This window comes from Condylostylus longicornis, unplaced genomic scaffold (assembly GCF_029603195.1).
Source record: "Condylostylus longicornis isolate FDR11 unplaced genomic scaffold, ASM2960319v2 ptg000031l, whole genome shotgun sequence".
In the NCBI taxonomy this organism is placed as follows: domain Eukaryota; kingdom Metazoa; phylum Arthropoda; class Insecta; order Diptera; family Dolichopodidae; genus Condylostylus; species Condylostylus longicornis.
The window spans coordinates 1722576-1743968 of record NW_026578000.1 but is presented as its reverse complement, the minus strand read 5'-3'; the positions used below and the strand labels follow the sequence as shown (position 1 = coordinate 1743968).

Here is a 21393-nt window from a genome sequence, read left to right as displayed (position 1 = left end):
GAAGTAATTTAAAATATTTCCTGATGAAGATTATTAGATATAAAAGAACAACAAATTATTTCCTCATATACAACCAAATATTTCATAAATTTTCAATAAAGGACACGGTAATTAAATTAAAAGTTGAAATATGCATACGTTATGGGATAGCAAATAAGTCAAGAAAGTATTTTTGCTAAATGAAAAATGAATAAGAACTAACCGGTTTCGTACTGGCGATGATATCACAGTAAGATAAATGGCCCACGGCAGTCGTAAAGCTTTTATTGAGAAAGACCCCGTTTTCGGGATAGCCATTTTGAACGTCTACCTCCTGCGGTATGGCTTCTTCTTGGTTCAGTTTTTAAGATTGGGTGTGGACTTGGTCGTGTACGGAGTGCTGTGGGAAAGCCGTATGTTTCAAACTGAAATATATCCAATAGAGATCTGCCTGAGAGTGAACTTGGAAAAGGATAAAAAAATCGCATCACCTATACGCACCACCCCTCAGATAGCAGAGCAGTATTGTCGGCATTCCAATCAGCTTTTATCACAACCAAGCATGTTTTGGTGAAGTGCCTGAGCTGGCGTCAACAGACAGAATAAGGCTTATTTGTGTGACAGGGGTACAATAACAATGTGATTGCAGACGAGTTGACATGGAGGGAATTTGAGGTCTCTTTCGTTTGTCTTGCATAAACTGGTTAAATAGGACTCCATTTTGTCTAGATTCTGCCGGAACGATAAGAAGTCTCTGTGACTGTCCTGCTCTGGTTGTCAAGAGGCGCGTGTCACAGGTGCCAGATCAGCGCCTCTATTACAAAACCAAATACGAAATCATCACATTTTGGGCGTAACCCTTGTCTTTGATTATTGTTCTTCAGCCTATTCCGCGTGTGTTTTTTTCGTGACTCTTCACAAGATTGTTTTGGTTAAGTTCATTTGTTTGTACTCACATCATTTACGACCGGTACGAAAAAAATTCAGTTTTTTTTTTTTTTAAAATTCATAAGTATTGTACCTACAGATAATTTTATTTTAATAATTGAATGGAACACTTTCAAGTATCAAATGTATTGTAATTGAAGTTTAAGAGTGTAGTATTCTAGTGAACTGGATTATATGATAATTTCGAATAAAATTTAATAGAGTCTACTGTGCAACAAATGAATCAGAAAAAAAAATTATAATTTCGTAATTAGTAATAGGTACATACCTAAATATTCATGTCAGCCGTATCAGCCATAAAAATTTTTCTTTGCGGCACGCTCTTGATATTTTCATTAATGCTGGGAATTTCCATATATAATTATAAATTTAAAGCTTTGAACACTTTGGGTAATATAATATATAGTTAGTTTATTAATTTAGTTATAATGAAAATTTTTTCAAAATGATTTCTTATTAAATATTATTTAAAATCAATTGAAATTCGCAATAAATTTAAAATTATCTTTACAATTTTTATTACTGTCATAATCTATGTGGAATTTATGTCGTGGTTTATCTCATTTTAATAATTATCTTATCTGTAACGTTTATTGTATCGCGAGGTAGCTATATTTAGAGATACTTTAAGAACATATTCTAATTTGTTTTTTTAGTTAATGAATGTAATTTGAATAACCAGTTTCCACAAAGGTTAATATACTTTTATTTAAGGGATATATTGCTAGCAAAATATTAAAATTCCAATATTAAATTTTAATTTATAGAATTTGTAATATTTTTACATAATATAATTATTAAGTTTAACAATTTCATACAATTTTTCCATTATATTGTATTATTTTGCTTGTAAAGGTAGTTGTACTGATATAATATGTCTTAAATCATCTGATTTTTGCAAAATCAATAGAAGATAAAGAATTTTAATATAATAATATTTAATAACCTTAAAAAATAGTACATATAAACTTGAAGAGGTTTATTATACTACTGTTTTTTATGAGAAGTGATTTATGACCCTTCTATTTCTTTTGAAGATTATAATTGAGCTATTGAGCTATAATTGTCATTGTAATAAAATTATTGTTTTTATTTTTTAAAAAAGTAACTTTTATAAGCTTCTGTATCGTATTCTATAAAATTCAATGCAAAACCCTAATGAAGTTCTAGTTAAATTTCATATTTAACAAAGTAATGGTCACAATGAAATCGTTTTTAACAACGTGTGTGGTATTATTAATAATTTCAAATAATTTTGTTGATTGTATATCAAAAAGAAATATATTAGAAGATGATCAAGAGCTTGAACACGATCCAGATGCATTTTTGCTTGTGGTAAGACATAAATATTTTACTAGTCATTAATTAAAATGTTGCTGACTGTACTCTTATCACAAGCCTAATAAATAAAATATGTCTACGAATTTAATTTTATCCAATTGCGAATGTAGTAGTAAAAACCGTGAAAACCATAAATGTAGTTAAAACCATGAAAAGTGAGGAGAAATTTTATTAATTTATTTGAAGAAATTGTTTTCAAATCTGAAAATTTGTAACCGAATTTGTTATATAAACTTTGAATTTGCTCGCAATTCTTAAAAAATAGTAGTTACTAAGTCATAAATTTCATAATTGTTATTATATTTTTAAATAATGAAATTTTTTAAGCCGGAAATAATTGAAAAATATGGATATCCAGTTGAAAGGCATAATATTACTACAGAGGATGGATTTATTTTACAAGTTCATCGAATACCAAGGCCTGGAGCAATTCCTGTATTTTTACAACATGGACTTTTAGCATCTTCTGCTGAATGGATTGTTATGGGACCTGAAAAAGGTTTAGGTAAAGGCTTTTTATTTCTTAATCACATAAATTTTTGATTCTCTCATTATAAAATTTAGAAGTCTTATAATTTCCTATTGTGTATTTTTAGGTTATTATCTATATCAATTAGGATATGATGTTTGGATGGGAAATATGAGAGGAAATCGTTATTCTAGGAATCATATAAAATTTAATGCAAATGATAAAGAATTTTGGGATTTCTCATTTCATGAACTTGGTTATTATGATTTACCAGCTATGATTGATCATATAATTAAAGTGACGGAACATAAAAGAATTCATTATATTGGACATTCTCAGGGTACAACAAGTTTTTGGGCAATGTGTGCATTACGTGCAGAATATTGTGACAAAATAATTGGTATGCAAGCATTAGCACCAGTTGCATATTTAGATAACGCAAAATGTCCATTAATTGTTGCTTTGGCACCATTAACAAATAGTATAGAGGTAATTTAATAATTTGTTAACCGCGTTTTCTTGCCATATACTAATTTTAACATATTAAAATATTAAATTGATCAAATTTTTTTTTTTTGTTAAAAATAGACAATAACCAAATTATTAGGAAAATATGAATTTTTACCTAATAATGAATTAATGGCATTAGCAGGACAAGCTTTATGTAAAGATCAAGCTATAACACAAGTAATGTGCACAAATATTGTATTTTTAATTGCTGGTTATGATTCCGATCAATTAAATAAGGTACATTTAAAATTAAATTTTAATTTCGAATTAAAATAATTTTACAATAATTAAAAAAATATTAAACTTTTTAGTCATCATTACCTGTATTTTTGGGACATTTTCCAGCTGGAGCATCAAGTAAACAGCTTATACATTTTGGACAAATAAGAAAACAAGGAAAATATCAATTATATGATTATGGTTTTATTGGTAATCTATTAAAATATAAATCGATAAAGCCACCATTATATGATTTAAATAAGGTAACTGCTCCAGTTGTATTACATTATTCACAAAATGATTGGTTAGCTGATTCATTGGATGTACTTAGATTAAAAGATGAATTACCAAATGTTATTAGAACTCATATTGTAGCAAATCCAAAATTTAATCATTTAGATTTTCTAACAGCAATTGATATTAAAAAATTGCTTTATGATGATGTAGTGAATATGTTAAAAGAATTTGAACAATTACGAATGAAATAAACTGACTGATTTTAAACTATAAATGAAAAATAATTTTTAATAACCGAAAATGTTTTCTGAGTGCCAAATATTTTTTGGTTAATTTTAGTGATATATTGTAGATTATTATTAATCATAGGTGTAATGTCTATACCTATAAAATAATTTATGATAATTAAACCAGCTCAGGAGGAGTACACAATACACAAATACACAAAATACACAAATAACTCTAATAATAATGATAAAAATATATAAAATTGCCAATTATGGAAAATAAATAACTATGAGAAATAATAAAACTTTCGGAATTTTCTAAGTGCCAAACATACTTTCATTAGAAGGGCCTATATAAATATCTATATAGATTATCATTTATTATTAAAATTGTAATTGTTATGATATTGAAAAGGAAAGGCGATTAGATTTATGCCGAATTTAAACTACTTAAATTTTAAAAAGTTTTAAGTTATAGTCTGAATTTTTTTGTAAAATTAGAATTAATTATAGTCTACATATTTAATATATTTAAGTCACTTCACCTTCGCACTTTGAACATATATTATTTAAACTTTTATACTATTATTTTTATAGAGATATTAATATTGCTTATGTTTTGGTTAATTAAATTATCAAAAGTTAATTATTAAATGTCATAAAATAGACTGAGAGTATTATAAATTTCTAAGAAGTGTTAGAATAATATAATTATATGATTGACACTACATAGTAGTTGTTGAAAATTCAATAAAATAATTAAGGGTTAAATTATAGTAGAAAGAATTAATAAAATTGGACGTGCGACTGTAAAATTTAAAGTACATTTAATCATTAATTAAATTTATAGCTTTACTACGTGTAGCATTTATTTTTTTTTTGAAGAAGGTCTTGTTACATAGTCAAATTATAAAATTAATTGAATTAGAATTATAGATTTATTTTGCTATATTACAATATTCAGTATACAGGAATCTTTAGGTTTTATATTGTATTTCATATCACACGGCTGACTAAAAGCAACGGATGTCAATAAAATTGGGTGTACAATTGAAAAAGTCATGTTAAATGTTTAGTGTTGTTGTGATTTTTATATTTTTATTTATGTTTGTGTATTTTTCGTTCAATGCTCTTTATTTTTTTTTTGTTAGTTTTGAGGTAACTGCTGTTTATATTGGCATTTTGTTATTAATTTGGACGCGGTATCCATTTTTATTTTGACATTTATTATGATTAAACAGTTTGAATTATATGACTACTTTTATCCCTATTATTTAGTGCTCTTCCTCTCTTTTTTTGTGTTTATAGAAAAGAGGATGTAAAGTATATTGGTTTCGTTTAGGACATTGAACAAAACTTGTATACAATTTGTTATTCCTAAACCTATATGCAAACAAAGCCTATTCAATTTAAAAGCCATATTCAATTGTGCTATTAGGTCAATATTATATTTCGATGTCAATCGATATTATCTACGCTACTTACGTATTTTATAATGTTACACTTGATATAATTTTGAAATTTGTTAATTATTTTTCAATCAACAATGAATTAAATTATCTGTTAAAGAAATCTCTAAAAAATTTACGTTATTTCGTATTTGAAGTTCCGATTTATATCAATTTTTTTTTTTTTACCAATCAGGTAATCCTATACATTAAAATTTTTTTTGTTTTATTGTTTATATTTATTTAAAAGTAAAAGTACCCACTTGAAATGGATCGGTCATTTACGTTATACGTCGTCATAAGAATTGTTCTAGAACCAAGTAGGTTAATATACAAAATTTATTCGGTTTGATAATTAATCAATCAAATTATATTAAACTTCTTCTAAAATTATTTAGAAATTTATTATAATTATTCATATACATATGTATGTATGTAAGATTATTGAAAAAATCTTAACCACTATTTAAGCAAAATGTTTTCATTTTTCTTTTTAATTTTCTTATCTTTTATTTATTAAGATGGACGTATATAGAGATAAGCTCACGTTTTAATACGAGTGCAATCGAATATTATAGTACCGAGAGTTCCAACATTATTAATGGATTAATCAGTTAATCAACCACAAAATATAGTAGGTATACACATATGAAAAAGAAAATTTATTAAAAATTAATACTATGCTATAAATTTTTTTTTTAAATTACGCCAGGTGGTGATAATATTTGCGTGAATTTAATTGCAATAATATACGAAAATAGGTTTAATTGTACTTAAAATAGAAAAAAAAAGTTATTATAATTATTAACTTTGTGACAAAACGTTTATAACGAGAATAATAACATTTCGTTCCTTACATAGTTGGTGTGTTCATGTTAAATTTCACATTACTCCGGAATAATTGGATGTCGTTTGTAGATGTAAAATATGTAGGACTTGTTATAAAAACTAACCTATAAATTTAAATAATGAAAATTTTACATTTGCATTTTTGGGAATTTAGGATATGGGAATTACTCTTTTGAGTTTGACATTCACAGTTATTTTGTGTAAATTCTACCAGGCACAGATACTGATATTTTTATTTCGCTATTTCCAAGTTCACCCTGAGGTAGTGCCCTATTGTATATTTCGAGCCCATTAGGCTACCATATACCAGAACCAATTTGAAAAACTAGGCTACCCTGTCCCCACTTACATCGATCAGGAAACATTACTTCGAACCCACGATCGAACTATACTGCGGGATACAGACGCCCGAGTTGGCTGTACCGAAAATAGGATTGCTCTCGACGTCCTATGAGGCTCGTGGGTCAATTCTTTTCCTGCGACGTCATCACCTGTAAGAAGCCGGTATATTTTTAGTCGAGCTTCCAGAAGAATGTGGACGTGCAACGGCTTTAAATATGTCTCAAGAGCAACCGTGGAAGTTGTCCGTATTGCATATTGGTGTTACGTTCATAATTTATGTTGTTTTATTTTCTATATTAAATAAACATTTCGTTCATACATAATAATAATAATAATAATAATAATTAGTATTAAAAACAAAGTAATACTTAATTCTAAAAATTATTTAATATATTATCATAAGTATTACAAAATATGGACACATATTTTGTCAACAACAAACGACAATAAAGGTGTTATAAATGTGTTTGCTTTAATTATTTTTAATTGTAAATAATATTTAATTTCACAATATCTGTTGCAATTCTTTTGTATTTAACAGATATAAAATCATAATATTGAAAAGAGAAAAAAAATATGCAAAAGATATACAAATGGCTCAATTTCTGTAATAAAACAAAGACAGTAAATTGTGTAAACATCTGTTATTTGGTTTTTTTTTTGTAAAATTTAAATAAAATTAAATAAATTGCATTTAAGATTGATTAGAGAAACAGACTTTCCTTAATGACATTGTACTTTACTCAATCGTTAAGGTTTCCAATATCTTTCAAAAATTTAAGTTAAGTAAATGTGATTTTTACGTGGATTCTTAGCATAATATCTTTACGACTACGTTTACACAGTGGCCAACCAATAATAGATAATTTTACAAGAAATGATTTAGGTTATTGACACCGAAAGTAGTATGTAATAAAGTTGGGTCAAACCAATTTTTTGTATTGTAGCACTTTTCCCTTCAACAAGTGAAAATTCTGCTTTTGAAATACAGTCTATGTATACCTATCACTTTAAAAATTATTTTCATTCATATACGAAACTATTTCTGGGATTGCATATATTTAGGATGAACGATTTATGCAGTCTTTGAAATAAAGCAAAAATTAATAAAAAGTGGGTTTAACATAATGCTCGATTTTAAGGGTTAATTGTGTGAGTTAAGAAAAATAATTATATTTTTTAATGTCATGGAATTTACCGTTAGCTTTTTGCGTTTATAGAAATTTCAAAAAGCTTCCGGTTTCGGAAATATAAGGCGTCAAAAATTCAAATTTCACAAATTTCAAGATGCGATAACTTGACAGGGGGTGGAGATGGAAAAAAATTTTGTTCTACGTAAATAAGTTTCTAGTAAAAATCTATGTACATACAAAATTTCATGATTTCTATCTTCAAGGGTGTAGAAGTTTTGTAAACAGACACACGGACAGACGGACGGACAGACGGACGGACAGAGTGAAACTAATAAGCACTTTTTTTCAAAATTTTTTTGGGAAAGTGCTAAAAAGTATTGGTTTCCAGTTGGTTGGGAACTTTATGAAGCTGCCATACAAGGCATTAATTTTCATGTTACAACACTGTTCCAGTAAAACTGTGATAGTTTTAATTTGTGGTGAATTTTTGACATATCAACCTTCTAGACAATTGATATATCGTTTTGACTAAAAGATTTCATTTGCTTTTAAATTGAGTGTTATTTTAAATAATATTCTTAGAGTTGTAAAGTTCTTTACTTATAATATAATTATTTTTTGCGTATCATTTTATTATACGATCATAAACCAATTTGCTATATGTTTTTAAAAACAATTTTTTTCTAAATTGCGAACCAAAGTACTATTATGCCCTGAAAAATAAAATTGATTTGCTTGATAAATAAAATATTTTATTTCATAATTATTAATAATAATAATTTTGTGTTTTTCAAGCATGTACCATAATACATGCAATTTATTTCTTTTTCTATATAATAATTGCTATACAATATGAAAATTCCCCTAAGGTGTTTATTAGGGGTTTAGATTTTTTTAAAGAAATTTTATTGTTATTTTTTTTTTGGAAAATTTCATAGACGAATTTATTTTATAAGGAGTATAAAATTTTATGCTTCATTGTTGCTTCAGAGCTTTTTCTAGATTTATTATACTATTATAATTTCCAGCTACCATCTATCATTCCTATACGTCTACAATAGGGGTGAAATGTATATAAGGGGTGCTAAGTAGAAAAGCTATAGTTTGATATTTCTTAAAATTTATCAACGTTGGTGTTATATGGGTCCAATGAATGCCTTGTATAAGTATGGCTTACCTTTATAATTTTTCCATTTCTCACTTAAATTTTATAATTTTGAGCTGACCCAATGTTTTTTCGTTCAATCTTTGTGGAACGTCTGGTTTATTGAATTTATTATTTTTATTTTATTCTTTAATTATTTGTTATGCATGCTTGTTAATAAAATAATTTTTCAAATATATAAAACTCACCTTTCACCTTCGTTCTTTTATATAATGTACATATGATATTTTGTTCCTAAATATTTCTTAATTCAAATTCGAATTGAAATAAATAAGAAGGCAAACTAACAACATTTCTAAATTTAGATGTTATTGTCCAAAATGATTTTTGATTAATTGATTTCATTTAATAAACATTAACTAATTTAATCAAGGTTAATGAAAGAAGGCAAAGGTTATAAATTAGCAATATGTTCGGAAATTGTAAATTATTCAAATTTATTTCTTAGAAATTTATTAACTTAATTATTAAATCATTTATTTAAATCCTATACATATATTGATTTTTAGAAAGAAAAATAGAAATTATGTGGAAAAGTTTTAAACACACTTTGAAAAATTAAGATTAGATCTTGAAAATTTTAAGTATAGCTACACTTTATTTTTAAAACATAAGGACTTCAACTATAAAAAAATAAAGAAATGCTTCAAGTTTTAAACGATTATTTTGATTTAAAGATACATATATACAAGTGCAGATGAAATTGACGTAAGTGACATTTGGAAAACAATGTTTAACAAAATAATAAAGATTTGCGAATTTGATAATTATTTTGTTAATAGCACATTTTAATTCAATAGAAATTTTTTCACAATAAAAAACTTTTTATAATCTTTGAAAATTTTGCAACTAGATAAATTTCAAAATTTTTAATAACGTATACTGCCCTTCATAAGACTAGAGAATCAGAGAATTTCACAAAGACAAGTTGTAAAATTAAAAAAGAACTTATTGGTGATTAAAACTGTCAAATATCAGAATACTTTTTGAATATTTTTAATTCGCTTAAAATTTTTTACAAGTATGAATTTTTTCATTTAAATACCAACCCGTTCAGTGTGCCTCTTGATAATCTATTTGAAGAGGATGAGAATGTCAGGAAACTGAAAATTTGCCATCTCGGTCTAGAAGAGGACGAAAACGTAAAGCACTTGTTACGTGAGTACGTGGTGGTAGCTCGAATGCGATTGTTATGCTTCGGAATGGATTGTATGACTCCGATGGAAGTTTCGCGTTTTGAGCTAGCTACATTACTGCAATTTGTCAGAGGCTTAGATATACTTAGTACTTAAGCTCAGATTTTTTTTAAAGTATTTTGAATTTTGTATTATTAACTATGATGGCTTTCAATAGTGTGTTTATTTATTTTTGTACACTGATAATGTAACGGATATATTTTTCTTAGATAAAAATGTAAACTTCAAATTTTTATAAATGAAAAAGAAAACAAAGGCAACACTTAAGAATTTTCGAAATAATGCGTAATTTAAAAAATGCCGATTTAGTAAAGACTTATGGTATTAAAAGAATATTTATTCTACTGTTTGGAATCAGAAAATAATTAATCTTATATTTATATTAACTATCTATATTATCTAGATTTAATATTATCTTTTAATAAGGTTGTTTTAAAGCAAACTTACTAAATCTATTACTTGATTTTCGAAAATATCCGAATAATAAATTGAAAAATATTGTTTTATTCATTAAAGTTTTACGAAATTAATTCCGTATTGACATCATGTTTTTTAAAGTATATTTAGTTCCATTCATAATTTCGAAAACAAAAAAAAATTCTTATTGAAGCTCATCATATACACAACACATATATCTATATATACACAACACAGGTATATGTAAAATCTCAATTGTTTAACAATTTGAAAATATACTAATAAAAAATTTTAATAACAGTTAATCTCTAATTAGTGATAACTAATATCTCATATTGTTAAAATCTAAAGTTGATAAATTGATAATCACCTAAAGTATAAATACATACGATTATTGCGATTTTAAATTACTTACAAGTCGCGCCCCAACAAATTATAAAGTTAATTTATAAAAAAAAAAACTTATTCTAAATAATTATAATATTTCAATTTAATAAATATAATAAAAGAACATAAAATTAAAAACAGTGTTGTAGTTTAATTTGGGATTAAAATGAAATTTTTAAATTTGGCAACACTATGTGCTTTTATAGCATTTACATCAGCTTTACCAATTGATGAATATAGTTTAATGGTGGCACCTGATTTTGTAAGCCAAGAAAATGTTTCACTTGAATATATGCGTTTATTTGCACCAAGAACTGATCCAGGCATTATTATGGATGCATATTTAACTACACCGCAATTATTAAAAAAATATGGATACCCAGCAGAGACACATAAAGTTCAAACACCAGATGGATATATATTGGAAATGCATCGTATTCCTAGGCCAGGTGCCATTCCCGTATATTTACAACATGGAATTATGGATTCTTCTGGTGGTTGGGTTATTATGGGACCACATTCAGCTTTTGGTGAGTATTTTATATTACGGTTTATTATAGCCTTGACACATTTATAAATTAATATTAAACATAATAATTAATATTAAATTTTTTTATTTTAATTTTAAAATAGCTTATTTCCTCTATGAGCAAGGATATGATGTATGGATGGGAAATTGCCGTGGAAATCGTTATTCTCGTAGTCATACACATTTAAGTGTAGATAAAAAAGATTTTTGGGATTATTCATTCCATGAAATTGGAACATATGATTTACCAGCAATGATTGATCATGTTATCGAACAAACCGGTTATAAAAAAATTCAATATGTTGGTCATTCACAAGGAACAACTGCTTTTTGGGTAATGTGTGCTCAACGTCCTGGTTATTGTGATAAAGTAATAACAATGCAAGCTATGGCACCAATCGCTTATATGGAATATGTTAAAAGTCCTTTAATAAGAGCACTTGCACCATTAACAACAACAGCTGAAATTGTTGCAAAATTATTAGGGATGCATGAATTTTTACCAAATAATGATATAATGAGAATGGCTGGTGAATTTTTATGTAAAGATGAATCATTTACGCAAATTCTTTGTACAAATGTTATGTTCTTAGTAACTGGTTATAATTCAGAACAATTAAATACAACAATGTTACCAGCTATATTAGGACATGTACCAGCTGGTACATCAACAAAACAATTTATACATTATGGTCAATTAGTTAATTCTGGACGTTTTCGTATGTATGATTATGGTATGTTTAAGAATTTAGCAAAATATGGTACATTCAAACCACCATCATATGATTTATCAAAAGTAACAGCACCAGTTGCATTACATTTCTCAATGAATGATTGGTTAGCAGATACTAAAGATGTAGCAAAATTAGAAGATCAATTACCAAATATTATTAAACAATATCTAGTACCACAACCTAAATTTAATCATTTAGATTTTATATTAGCAATTGATAGCCGAAAATTGGTTCATACTGATGTATTAACAAGTATGAAAGATTATGAAAGAAAAGCTAAACTTGCTGGAATTTCATTTAAATAAGAATAACATAAATATAGTGCAGGTCTTTTCATTTGTTTTAAGATTTAACACTGTGATGATAGTTTAAAAATCAAAAATAATAAAAAAAAAATTAGAGATTTATAAAAAAGGCTAAAAGAAATTATTCTTACATATATGTATGTATGTATGTATGTATAAAACTGATTTATAATAATTCTATAATTATAAATTAACTGTGATTTATCTAAAATTATTACTAAAAACCTTTAAAAGGCAATATATAAATAGTTATAAATTAAATTAAATTTATTTTAATTGGCAATAAAAATAAAAATTTTTAAAAATTATAATGGCGTCCCTAAATTATTATAAAATTTTGATAAAATTAATTTATGTCTAATTCTACAATATTTTAACCTATTCTTAAAAATAGCTGATACGATTGTTATTAATTTTATAACACTTGTAATATGGAATGTAATGTACATACACTTGTAAAATAATCACTGATAATGTAAGGTGATGTAAGTAATTAATTTTATTTTTCCCCCACTGAATAGTATCTAATCTTGAAATAAACTTCTATATAGTTTATCAAAATATTTAAGATCAAAATTGATTAAATATTTTAATATATACACAAGTTCTAAGGTTAGTATATAATCTAAGTTTGATTGAATTAGCCTTGAAATTAGATTTCCTTTTTATGTAATTATTCTTACAAAAATGATTACAACTTAACCGAATTATTCGCCAAATATTTGAGACCTATATTAGCTTTATTGTGGTTTATTTACCCCCTATATATATTAATAATTAATGTAGAATAAAATAAAAATAGGTGTGATTTGTTTTGACTTGTTCTGTAAGTACTTTAGTGTATATCGACTATTTATGGTTAAAGTATTAAAAAAAATAAATTTTGATATTGTATTAAATCTAAAAATAATTATTTTACATCTACTCGTATGTACGTTTTGTACGCAATGTGAAATTTTTTATGTCGCAAAGTGAAACTATGGAAAATTTTTTTCCACGCATTATTGCCACAAAAAAAAAAGTCGCAAAGCGAAGTGTTATTGTATTGTTTAAAATAATATATGAGAATATATTTTTGATAAAATTATTAACAAAATCCATTGTATGACGATGAAATTAATATTATATAAAGAATAACATAACCTAATTACTTAAAATTGTCTGATTATTAAGATTTACTTCGTAACGAGCCGACTCTTTAATTTTTTGAAACTTCTCCTCTAAAGAATTGCAAATGCTCGAAGTCGTCACCACAGCCAGTACAGTACTCAACCTTTTGACATACAGCCATAATTCAACCTAGAGGATTTACTTGATTTATATACAGATTCCCTCTTAATTATTTAACTCTCATTGTTATTCGTAACAGAGTTCGAATTTAGTCTCACACTCTTTTTAGTAACGTGTTATATCAATTGTGTTAAACGTAACATCATTACTGAACTCTAAAATCAGCTAATAGAGAAATTTATATTATACTTATTAAATTATAATTGTACGGTGTTACAGTTATGGTAAAGAGAGAGAAAATAAAAATGAAAAAAAAGAGTAAAAGAATGAAAGATAAAATTAAAATATTTTCCAATTGTTTTTATGGCTCTATACACACTACAGTGATATTTTCTGGTTTGTTCATTTAAATAATTTTGCTATTTTACAGTTTTCTTTTTTTTTATTATATTTTTTTTTTATTAAAATAAAAATAAAAAAATTAATTTTTTTTTGTGAATTTTCACTTCACAACCAACTTTGTTTTTTGTATTTCATATTATTTTAATACAAGTATGGTTATACAGGAACCTTATTGCCATGTAATTATCCTTTATGAACTGAATTCCTGTTTATACAGCAAAAAATATGAAAAAAAAAATATTGTAATGGAAGTTTGTGTTGTAATGGTAAATATTTTGGTGTAAACTTTTACACAATAGAAAGAAGTATAGGAAATAACAGAAAATCAAAGTGAAAAACATAGTAGCGAGAAAAGTAGAAAGGGAAAGAGAGTTGAAGATGGTTAGCAACGGAGAAAATAGATGTACTATATTTTATTTTTCATATTGTTATGATTAACTTCATTATTTATATTCTGGTGAGTAATTGTAATATTATAGTTAGCTACTTAGTGTAAAAATAAATGGAACAGAAAAAATGAAATAAAAAAATATTTTTTTTTTTTTTAATAATAGAAAAATAAAAAAAAAAATGTGAACAATGGTGTTGACCTTTCAGTGTGTACCCCTTTATAGATGGTCGGCTTAAACTTCCTGATTTAATTCAATTTTTTTTTTCTTTTAATTTGCTGGCTACTATGCTTAGTTGAGTAGAAAAATTAAAATAAGTGGATGAATTGCCTATAAATAATGGTCAAAATTTTTATATTTAATTTTATTATTTTTAAATTATGTAAAATTTTATTTTGGATATTCATAATATGAAGGTATTTATTTTATATAAAAAAAAATTCAAAACCTTGTAACCAATAAGCAATATAAAATTTTGTTAAATTAATTATAGTTTTGGGATTTTATTCGACTAAATATTTTATGTTGTTGAGGAAATTGTGATATTAATATCTGATTTAAAATTTAAGGTGTTATCAATGTCATCGATGCAAATGAAAATTTCAATTTGCATAAATTTAGATTAGGTAAGATTTGGTTGACGCGGCTGGTTGTGCTATGGCCAGATGTCCCCTTTTCCCTTCTATTAGAACTGGCCCGAATTACTTTTTTTCTAAGTCCGTAGTTCACTAAAATAAATACGGCTCAAGAAATCTCCGTCTGGGGTTTAGCGTCGGATATAAGTACAGCAGGTGAGTTGCCGTTTTCATCCTCCAGTCATATTCGACAGTGAGAAAGTGTGCGATTAGAACCGCTATTATCGCCCCGTCTTCGGAGAGACATAAGATCTTGTTTTTGCGGTGCAAGTCTAGGTTTGACCACAACTTCTGTGTTGCGTTGCATGTTGTACGATTTGTGCATTAGCAACTTGTGAGTAATTAAAATTGTTCCCAGGTTCTCTTTGTCAGGAAGGATCACAAGGGCTCCTTCGGGAACCCATATCAAGTTTTATTCGAACTGCCACGCTATCTCGTTAGTAAACGACCTCCGGTCTAGAACTCATGTGGATGTAAAAGTCTCAGGCTCACCTCACAATCACAACTTCTTTTGCCTGAAAGACACCACAATTATCTGGCAAACGGAAGGAGTACTCAACATGAAAATGCTAAAAATAATCTCCACCACCTATCTTTTTATCAAGTTTGGTTCCATCCATGCAAAAATGGATGGATCTTTCCCCTTCCATCCATCTTCGTCCCGAAAGTTCTTCTCGAATGAGAGGACAGGATATTCTTTTCCCCCACCTTGTGCTCCTAGTTCGCAAAAATGGAAGCATGACCCAGGTGCCCCGCGATACATACAATTGTCATTCTTTCAATTTTGAGGGTCGCAGCTGTCGAGGTTCTTAGAATTTCAATCTCTTTTTTCTACACACAAATTACCAGTTCTATAATGTAGCTTTTAAAAAAAATATTTAAAGTAATCATTTTCTGGTACAAGGAGGTGAAAATATTGCATATCTTGAGGTAAACTACAAAAAATATTATACAAAAAATATTGCATACTTTAAGGTAAATTTTTTATTTCTCAAATTGTATTAAACGATTTGAATTCACATTTTCATGTTTTCATGTCTGAAATCTAATAATTTTCCTTATATGCTCTAAATTAATTAATTCGCAACTTTTGCAAATAACTTTTGTGTATTGTAAATCTTTTTCAAAATTTTCTTTTTAACTGACCAGACTTTTGTCAACTGAAATTTTCTATCAAAAAATACTGTTGAACTTATTATAATTTTCCTATTGATTAGATTTTATATGAGATCAGGATATCCTTTTTATATTCAATTAGATGCAAATTTATTTATTTTCCAATATATTCAATATATTTTTTATATATATACTTCATTCCTCATATATCAATGAGAGAGTAGTAGATAAAAAAGTTATTTGAAAAGTTGGTAACATATTGTTATCAAGATTACTTAGTGTAGTAACTGATATCTTCTTACATATTTCGTAGAATTAAGAAATTTTCAAGTTAAGTTTTCTAATAAATAATAATAAATTCATTTGAATGGAAAGAATTTTTTGAATATATGAGAGAATTACCAGTAAATGTAGAAAAGAATAACAAGTTCTTAAACATTTTTTACAGATGGTAGAAAAATTACCATTATTTTTTTTTTTTTTTGTAATTTGTAAAGTCTGAAAAGTTTTTTAAAAACTTTGAATAAAAATGTAACTTTGCAAATTTTGATTTTTTTTTTTGTCGAACCCTTAATAATCTAGAGAAGAGAAAGTTTAAACTAAATGAATTTCAATTAGATTAATTTCTAATTTAATAACGAAAAAAAAGTCAGAATAAAAATTAATTAAAGATTTTTTTTTGTTATGACTAGTTTAATTTTAATTTTTGTTTCTTTTTGCACATTTCATAATATTTTTTTTAGAATTAAATTTCCCTTGGTTTCATATTCCTTCATACTTTTTATAACACCATCATGAACTAAAGTACGACTATCAATAGCAAGTATAAAATCTAAATGATTAAATTTAGGTTGCGGTACTAAATATTCTTTTATAATATTTGGCAATTCATTTTGTAATTTTGCTACATCTTTTGTATCAGCTAACCAATCGTTCATTGAAAAATGTAATGCAACTGGTGCTGTAACTTTACTTAAATCATATGATGGTGGTTTAAATGTACCATATCTTGCTAAATTTTTAATTGTACCATAATCAAACATTCGAAAACGACCTTTTGCATTAACAATCTGTCCATAATGAATAAATTGTTTTGATGATGTTCCAGCTGGTACATGTCCTAGAATAGCTGGTAACATTGTTGTATTCAATTGTTCGGAATTGTAACCGCTTACTAAAAATATTATATTTGTACATAAAATTTGTGTAACAGCTTCATCATGACAAAGTACTTGTCCAGCTAATCTCATAATTTCTGTATTTGGTAAAAATTCATGCATTCCTAATAGTTTCATGAGAGTTTCAGCAAAATCTGTCATTGGTGCAATAGCTTTTATAAGTGGACTTTTAGTATGTTCCATATGAGCAATTGGTGCCATAGCTTGCATTGTTATAACTTTATCACAATAACCGGGTCGTAACATGCACATTACCCAAAATGCTGTTGTACCTTGTGAATGACCAACATAATGGATTTTCTTGAAACCACTGTTTTCGATAACATAATCAATCATTGTTGGTAAATCATTTGTTCCCATTTCATGGAATGTAAAATCCCAATATTCTTTACTTCTTAAACTTAAATGTGTATGATTTCTTGAATATCTTGTACCACGACAATTTCCCATCCAAACATCATATCCATGATCATACAGGTAATATGCTGCAAAAAAGGAGTGAATAATTAATATTCTTTTAGTGAAAAAAAAAAAACTTACAACTTTAATTTAAAAAAAATTTGCATAAATTTAGGATAAAAGGGAATGTTAAGTTTATTTTTAGTCAATAATAAAAACTAACATAATACTAACCAAAAGCTGAATGAGGACCCATAATAACCCAACCACCGGATGAATCCATAATACCGTGTTGCAAATAAACTGGAATAGCACCTGGTCGCGGTATACGATGCATTTCTAAAATATAACCATCAGCAGTTACCATATTATGAACTTCGGCTGGATATCCATATTTTTTTAATAATTGTGGAGTAGTTAAATATGCATCTTGTTTAATACTTGGATCAACATCATCAATTGGATCTACTGGAATCGGAATAGATAGCAATTGAACCGGTTTAAATACGGTGATTATTAATATTAAAAATATTGATATTAAAAATAAATTTCTCATTTTGAGTTTATGTTAATTTTCTTATAACTTATTAATACTGTAAACAAATTTGAACTTAATTAAAGTATTTACTTTCTTTTGATATTTATACCCCATCGAATAGCTACTGATATTTTTATAATAATAAAATGGTTTTATCACATTAATATTTTATCAATAATTCATTGCAGATTATAAATTTTATATTGGGTTTTATAAGTGCTTGTATGTACATTTTCAAAGTTCATTTGAAGTATTTATTATACTATAAATAATTTTCTATTGGAAAGCATTTAGAGTGGGCAGAGTTCCTGTTTCAATTGTTAAAGAAAAAAAAAAAATAAATTTTTATGAATTTGGCAAGCATAAGGGCAAGAAATTTTTTTTTTTGAAATTTTTGTTATCAAAAGCTATTATTGTCTTTATTATTACCACTTTTGTTATCACAATATTTTGTAACGATGATTGAACTTGAAAAAAAAAAATCATTTATTAATTTTTAATTGATGTTTAACACTTAAAACTTTCATACTTTCGGATAATTTGATTATTGTTTCCAGTTATTTCTAGTTATTTTAATTAGCAAAATAAAATATTGAAAAATTTGTTTAGCGTTTAAATTAGTACTTTTGCAGAAACTTTGCATTCTTTATGCTGTTAGAGTCACCAATATTAAAAACGAAGTGTCTCATCTTTACTTATGTACTAAACTGTTTTTGTTTTAAAGGTACCCAGACTTTTAAGTTTATTAAAATAATACTCTGAAAATTAGTTTAAATCTGGCAAGGTTATAACAATTTTTTAATTATTCTTAATACTACTAACTATACCTTAATTTTTTTAGCACTTTTCCAAAATATTTTTGAAAAAAAGTGCTTATTAGTTTCACTCTGTCCGTCCGTCCGTCCGACCGTCCGTCCGTCCGTTCGTCCGTTAATTTTTGCTCTATTTCAAATACTGCATAAATCAGTCATCCTAAATATATGCAATCCCAGAAATAGTTTTGTATATGAATGAAAATAATTTTAATAGTGTGATAGGTATACATAGACTGTATTTAAAAACAGAATTTCCACTTGTTGAAGGGAAAAGTACTACAATACAAGCCATTGGTTTGACCTAACTTTATTAATTATTGCGATCAAAATATGTAGCCACATAAAATTGTTGTTATTAATGACAATTTGATCAAAATTTAGAAATGACAAATACGGTGAACAATTCGTTCGTTTACAATTGATTACAATCGAAAAAAAAATAAATGACAATAACAAATGACAGCAATGTCATGGATTTAATTAACTGTTTTTATATCGACCATTGCACACAATAAGAAGGGAGGTTATGTGATGACACCAAATTTTACATATCGAGTGTTCGGTGGAAAAGCACATCTACATTGTAGAAAAGTGTAAAAATTATTTTTAGTGAGGTGTCTATTGGTCTGGTCTATCTGTCTGCTTGTTTTTCTGCCTTTGTGTCTATCAGTCTGTCTGTATAAATCAGTACTGATTGAAGTTCGCCTGAAGTGTTTTTCACGAAAATTTATTTCAAAAATAACTTTCAAAATGAGACGGTTTGATCAACTTTTGGAATATGTCAGATCTCTGCAACTGGATTTTTACTACGAGGCGATTTAATTTTTTTTTTAACAAATTAATAAGTGAATTTTGCTGGGATTTTATATATAAACCATACCTTGTAATGCAATAAGTCAACTTTCTGAGGAAATCGGATGCCAACAAGTGAATTTTTGCTACGGATCGAATTTATATTTTCTGTTATATAAAGAGCAACAATCTGCCAATTTACAATATTATATTTAAAATCTGATTATTAAAGCAATGAACCAATAATTATGAAATAAAACCTTGTCTTGTTGACAATTTTACATATTTGACAATGTGTCTGGAAAAAATTGAAAAATCGGTTTAACCGAATTTGAGATATTGCACAAATAGAGCGACAAACAGACAGGCAAATAGAAGGATAAATATACATATAATTTGGTGCCATCACATAACCTTCCTTGTTGTATGCATACGATGCGGTCGGTGATAATATTTGTAATTTTTCAATTGTTGATTCCATCAACAATGTAAATTAATTTTTTCGGAACTAATTCTCAATAAAAAATTATAGTGGTGACAAATTTTTTATCATGGACACTTTCAATTATCTCACATAAAAGCCAAATCATATTTCGTGTCAGTAAGTTTCTTCCCAAAAAACGTTTTCCAAAAACATACTGGCATGCTATTTTAATGGGAATGTTAATAGACCCAAAAATACGATAAAAATTTTCTTTTTAACATTCAAATTCAAAACCTCTCACATATTAAAATTTACTAATATCTTGTCCATTTCAAATTTTCTTCGATTTGATTTTAAATTGATAAAATCAACGTGAACTTATCATTGTAGTTATTCATTCCAAATGTAAAAGGCTTTCCGAATTAATATTTTTAATTATTAATTGCTCCAATTAAAACACTTGAGAAATTTCATTCGTCATTTTATTATGTCGTCGTGTTCAATTCTAAAGGGTATGGAAGTTTGATTTTGGCAGTGCTTGTATTTTTAAATTGTTATAAAAGATTACATAAATTTTATTAGTTAATTATATTAAAATTTTCAATATTCAAATATATTCTTGGAAGTGATTTGCGATAAGGTAAAAAAATATTATAGTTATAAAATTTATTTAGAGTCTGTTGAGATTTTAGATTGAATTTACAAAAAGTTATAGAGACTATACATTGAGAAAGAATAGCCACTCAATATTACATTATATTTATATATACATATACTGTTATTCACCTTACAATTGATTAGTAAGCAATTGGAATTTTAACCAAGTCTCAATTGATTGTCAAATTCTACACGAATTTAAAAAAAGTAAAATTGTTTTTATTTTTGGAAAATTTTTTATTACAAATATCGTTGCAATTTTAATGTTAAAGCGTAATCGAAATAGGATAAAATATAAGATTTTTTAAAATTAACATTAATCAATAATTTTTCGTTATGACTAATTTAGTTGCCACGTTTTGTTTCCAAAGTTTTAAATGTTT

At 26.5% G+C, this 21393-nt stretch overlaps 3 protein-coding genes across 3 annotated transcripts; 2 read left to right on the top strand and 1 right to left on the bottom strand.

Moving 5' to 3' along the window:
- Nucleotides 1-2095: 2095 nt before the first annotated feature.
- On the top strand, nt 2096-4122 carry LOC129608521 (lipase 1-like). Its single transcript, XM_055520073.1, has 5 exons — nt 2096-2262; nt 2596-2773; nt 2865-3226; nt 3326-3484; nt 3559-4122. The coding sequence occupies exons 1-5, from the start codon at nt 2122-2124 to the stop codon at nt 3952-3954; spliced, it is 1236 nt and encodes a 411-aa protein (XP_055376048.1). The 5' UTR covers nt 2096-2121; the 3' UTR covers nt 3955-4122.
- A 6761-nt stretch (nt 4123-10883) lies between these two features.
- Nucleotides 10884-12744, top strand: LOC129608351 (lipase 3-like). Its single transcript, XM_055519827.1, has 2 exons — nt 10884-11397; nt 11501-12744. The coding sequence occupies exons 1-2, from the start codon at nt 11034-11036 to the stop codon at nt 12433-12435; spliced, it is 1299 nt and encodes a 432-aa protein (XP_055375802.1). The 5' UTR covers nt 10884-11033; the 3' UTR covers nt 12436-12744.
- Nucleotides 12745-16910: 4166 nt separating this feature from the next.
- On the bottom strand, nt 16911-18382 carry LOC129608513 (lipase 1-like). The gene is made up of 2 exons (XM_055520046.1): nt 18019-18382; nt 16911-17870 (listed from the first exon to the last, which is right to left on the bottom strand). The coding sequence occupies exons 1-2, from the start codon at nt 18338-18340 to the stop codon at nt 16933-16935; spliced, it is 1260 nt and encodes a 419-aa protein (XP_055376021.1). The 5' UTR covers nt 18341-18382; the 3' UTR covers nt 16911-16932.
- Nucleotides 18383-21393: the final 3011 nt, after the last annotated feature.

Coding starts and splice junctions, on each gene's coding strand:
- LOC129608521 (XM_055520073.1), top strand. CDS start 2,122: ATGGTCACAATGAAATCGTTTTTAACAACGTGTGTGGTATTATTAATA. Junction 2,263..2,595: donor CAGATGCATTTTTGCTTGTG/GTAAGACATAAA, acceptor AAATTTTTTAAG/CCGGAAATAATTGAAAAATA. Junction 3,485..3,558: donor ATTCCGATCAATTAAATAAG/GTACATTTAAAA, acceptor TAAACTTTTTAG/TCATCATTACCTGTATTTTT.
- LOC129608351 (XM_055519827.1), top strand. CDS start 11,034: ATGAAATTTTTAAATTTGGCAACACTATGTGCTTTTATAGCATTTACA. Junction 11,398..11,500: donor GGGACCACATTCAGCTTTTG/GTGAGTATTTTA, acceptor ATTTTAAAATAG/CTTATTTCCTCTATGAGCAA.
- LOC129608513 (XM_055520046.1), bottom strand. CDS start 18,340: ATGAGAAATTTATTTTTAATATCAATATTTTTAATATTAATAATCACC. Junction 17,871..18,018: donor GGGTCCTCATTCAGCTTTTG/GTTAGTATTATG, acceptor CCTTTTTTGCAG/CATATTACCTGTATGATCAT.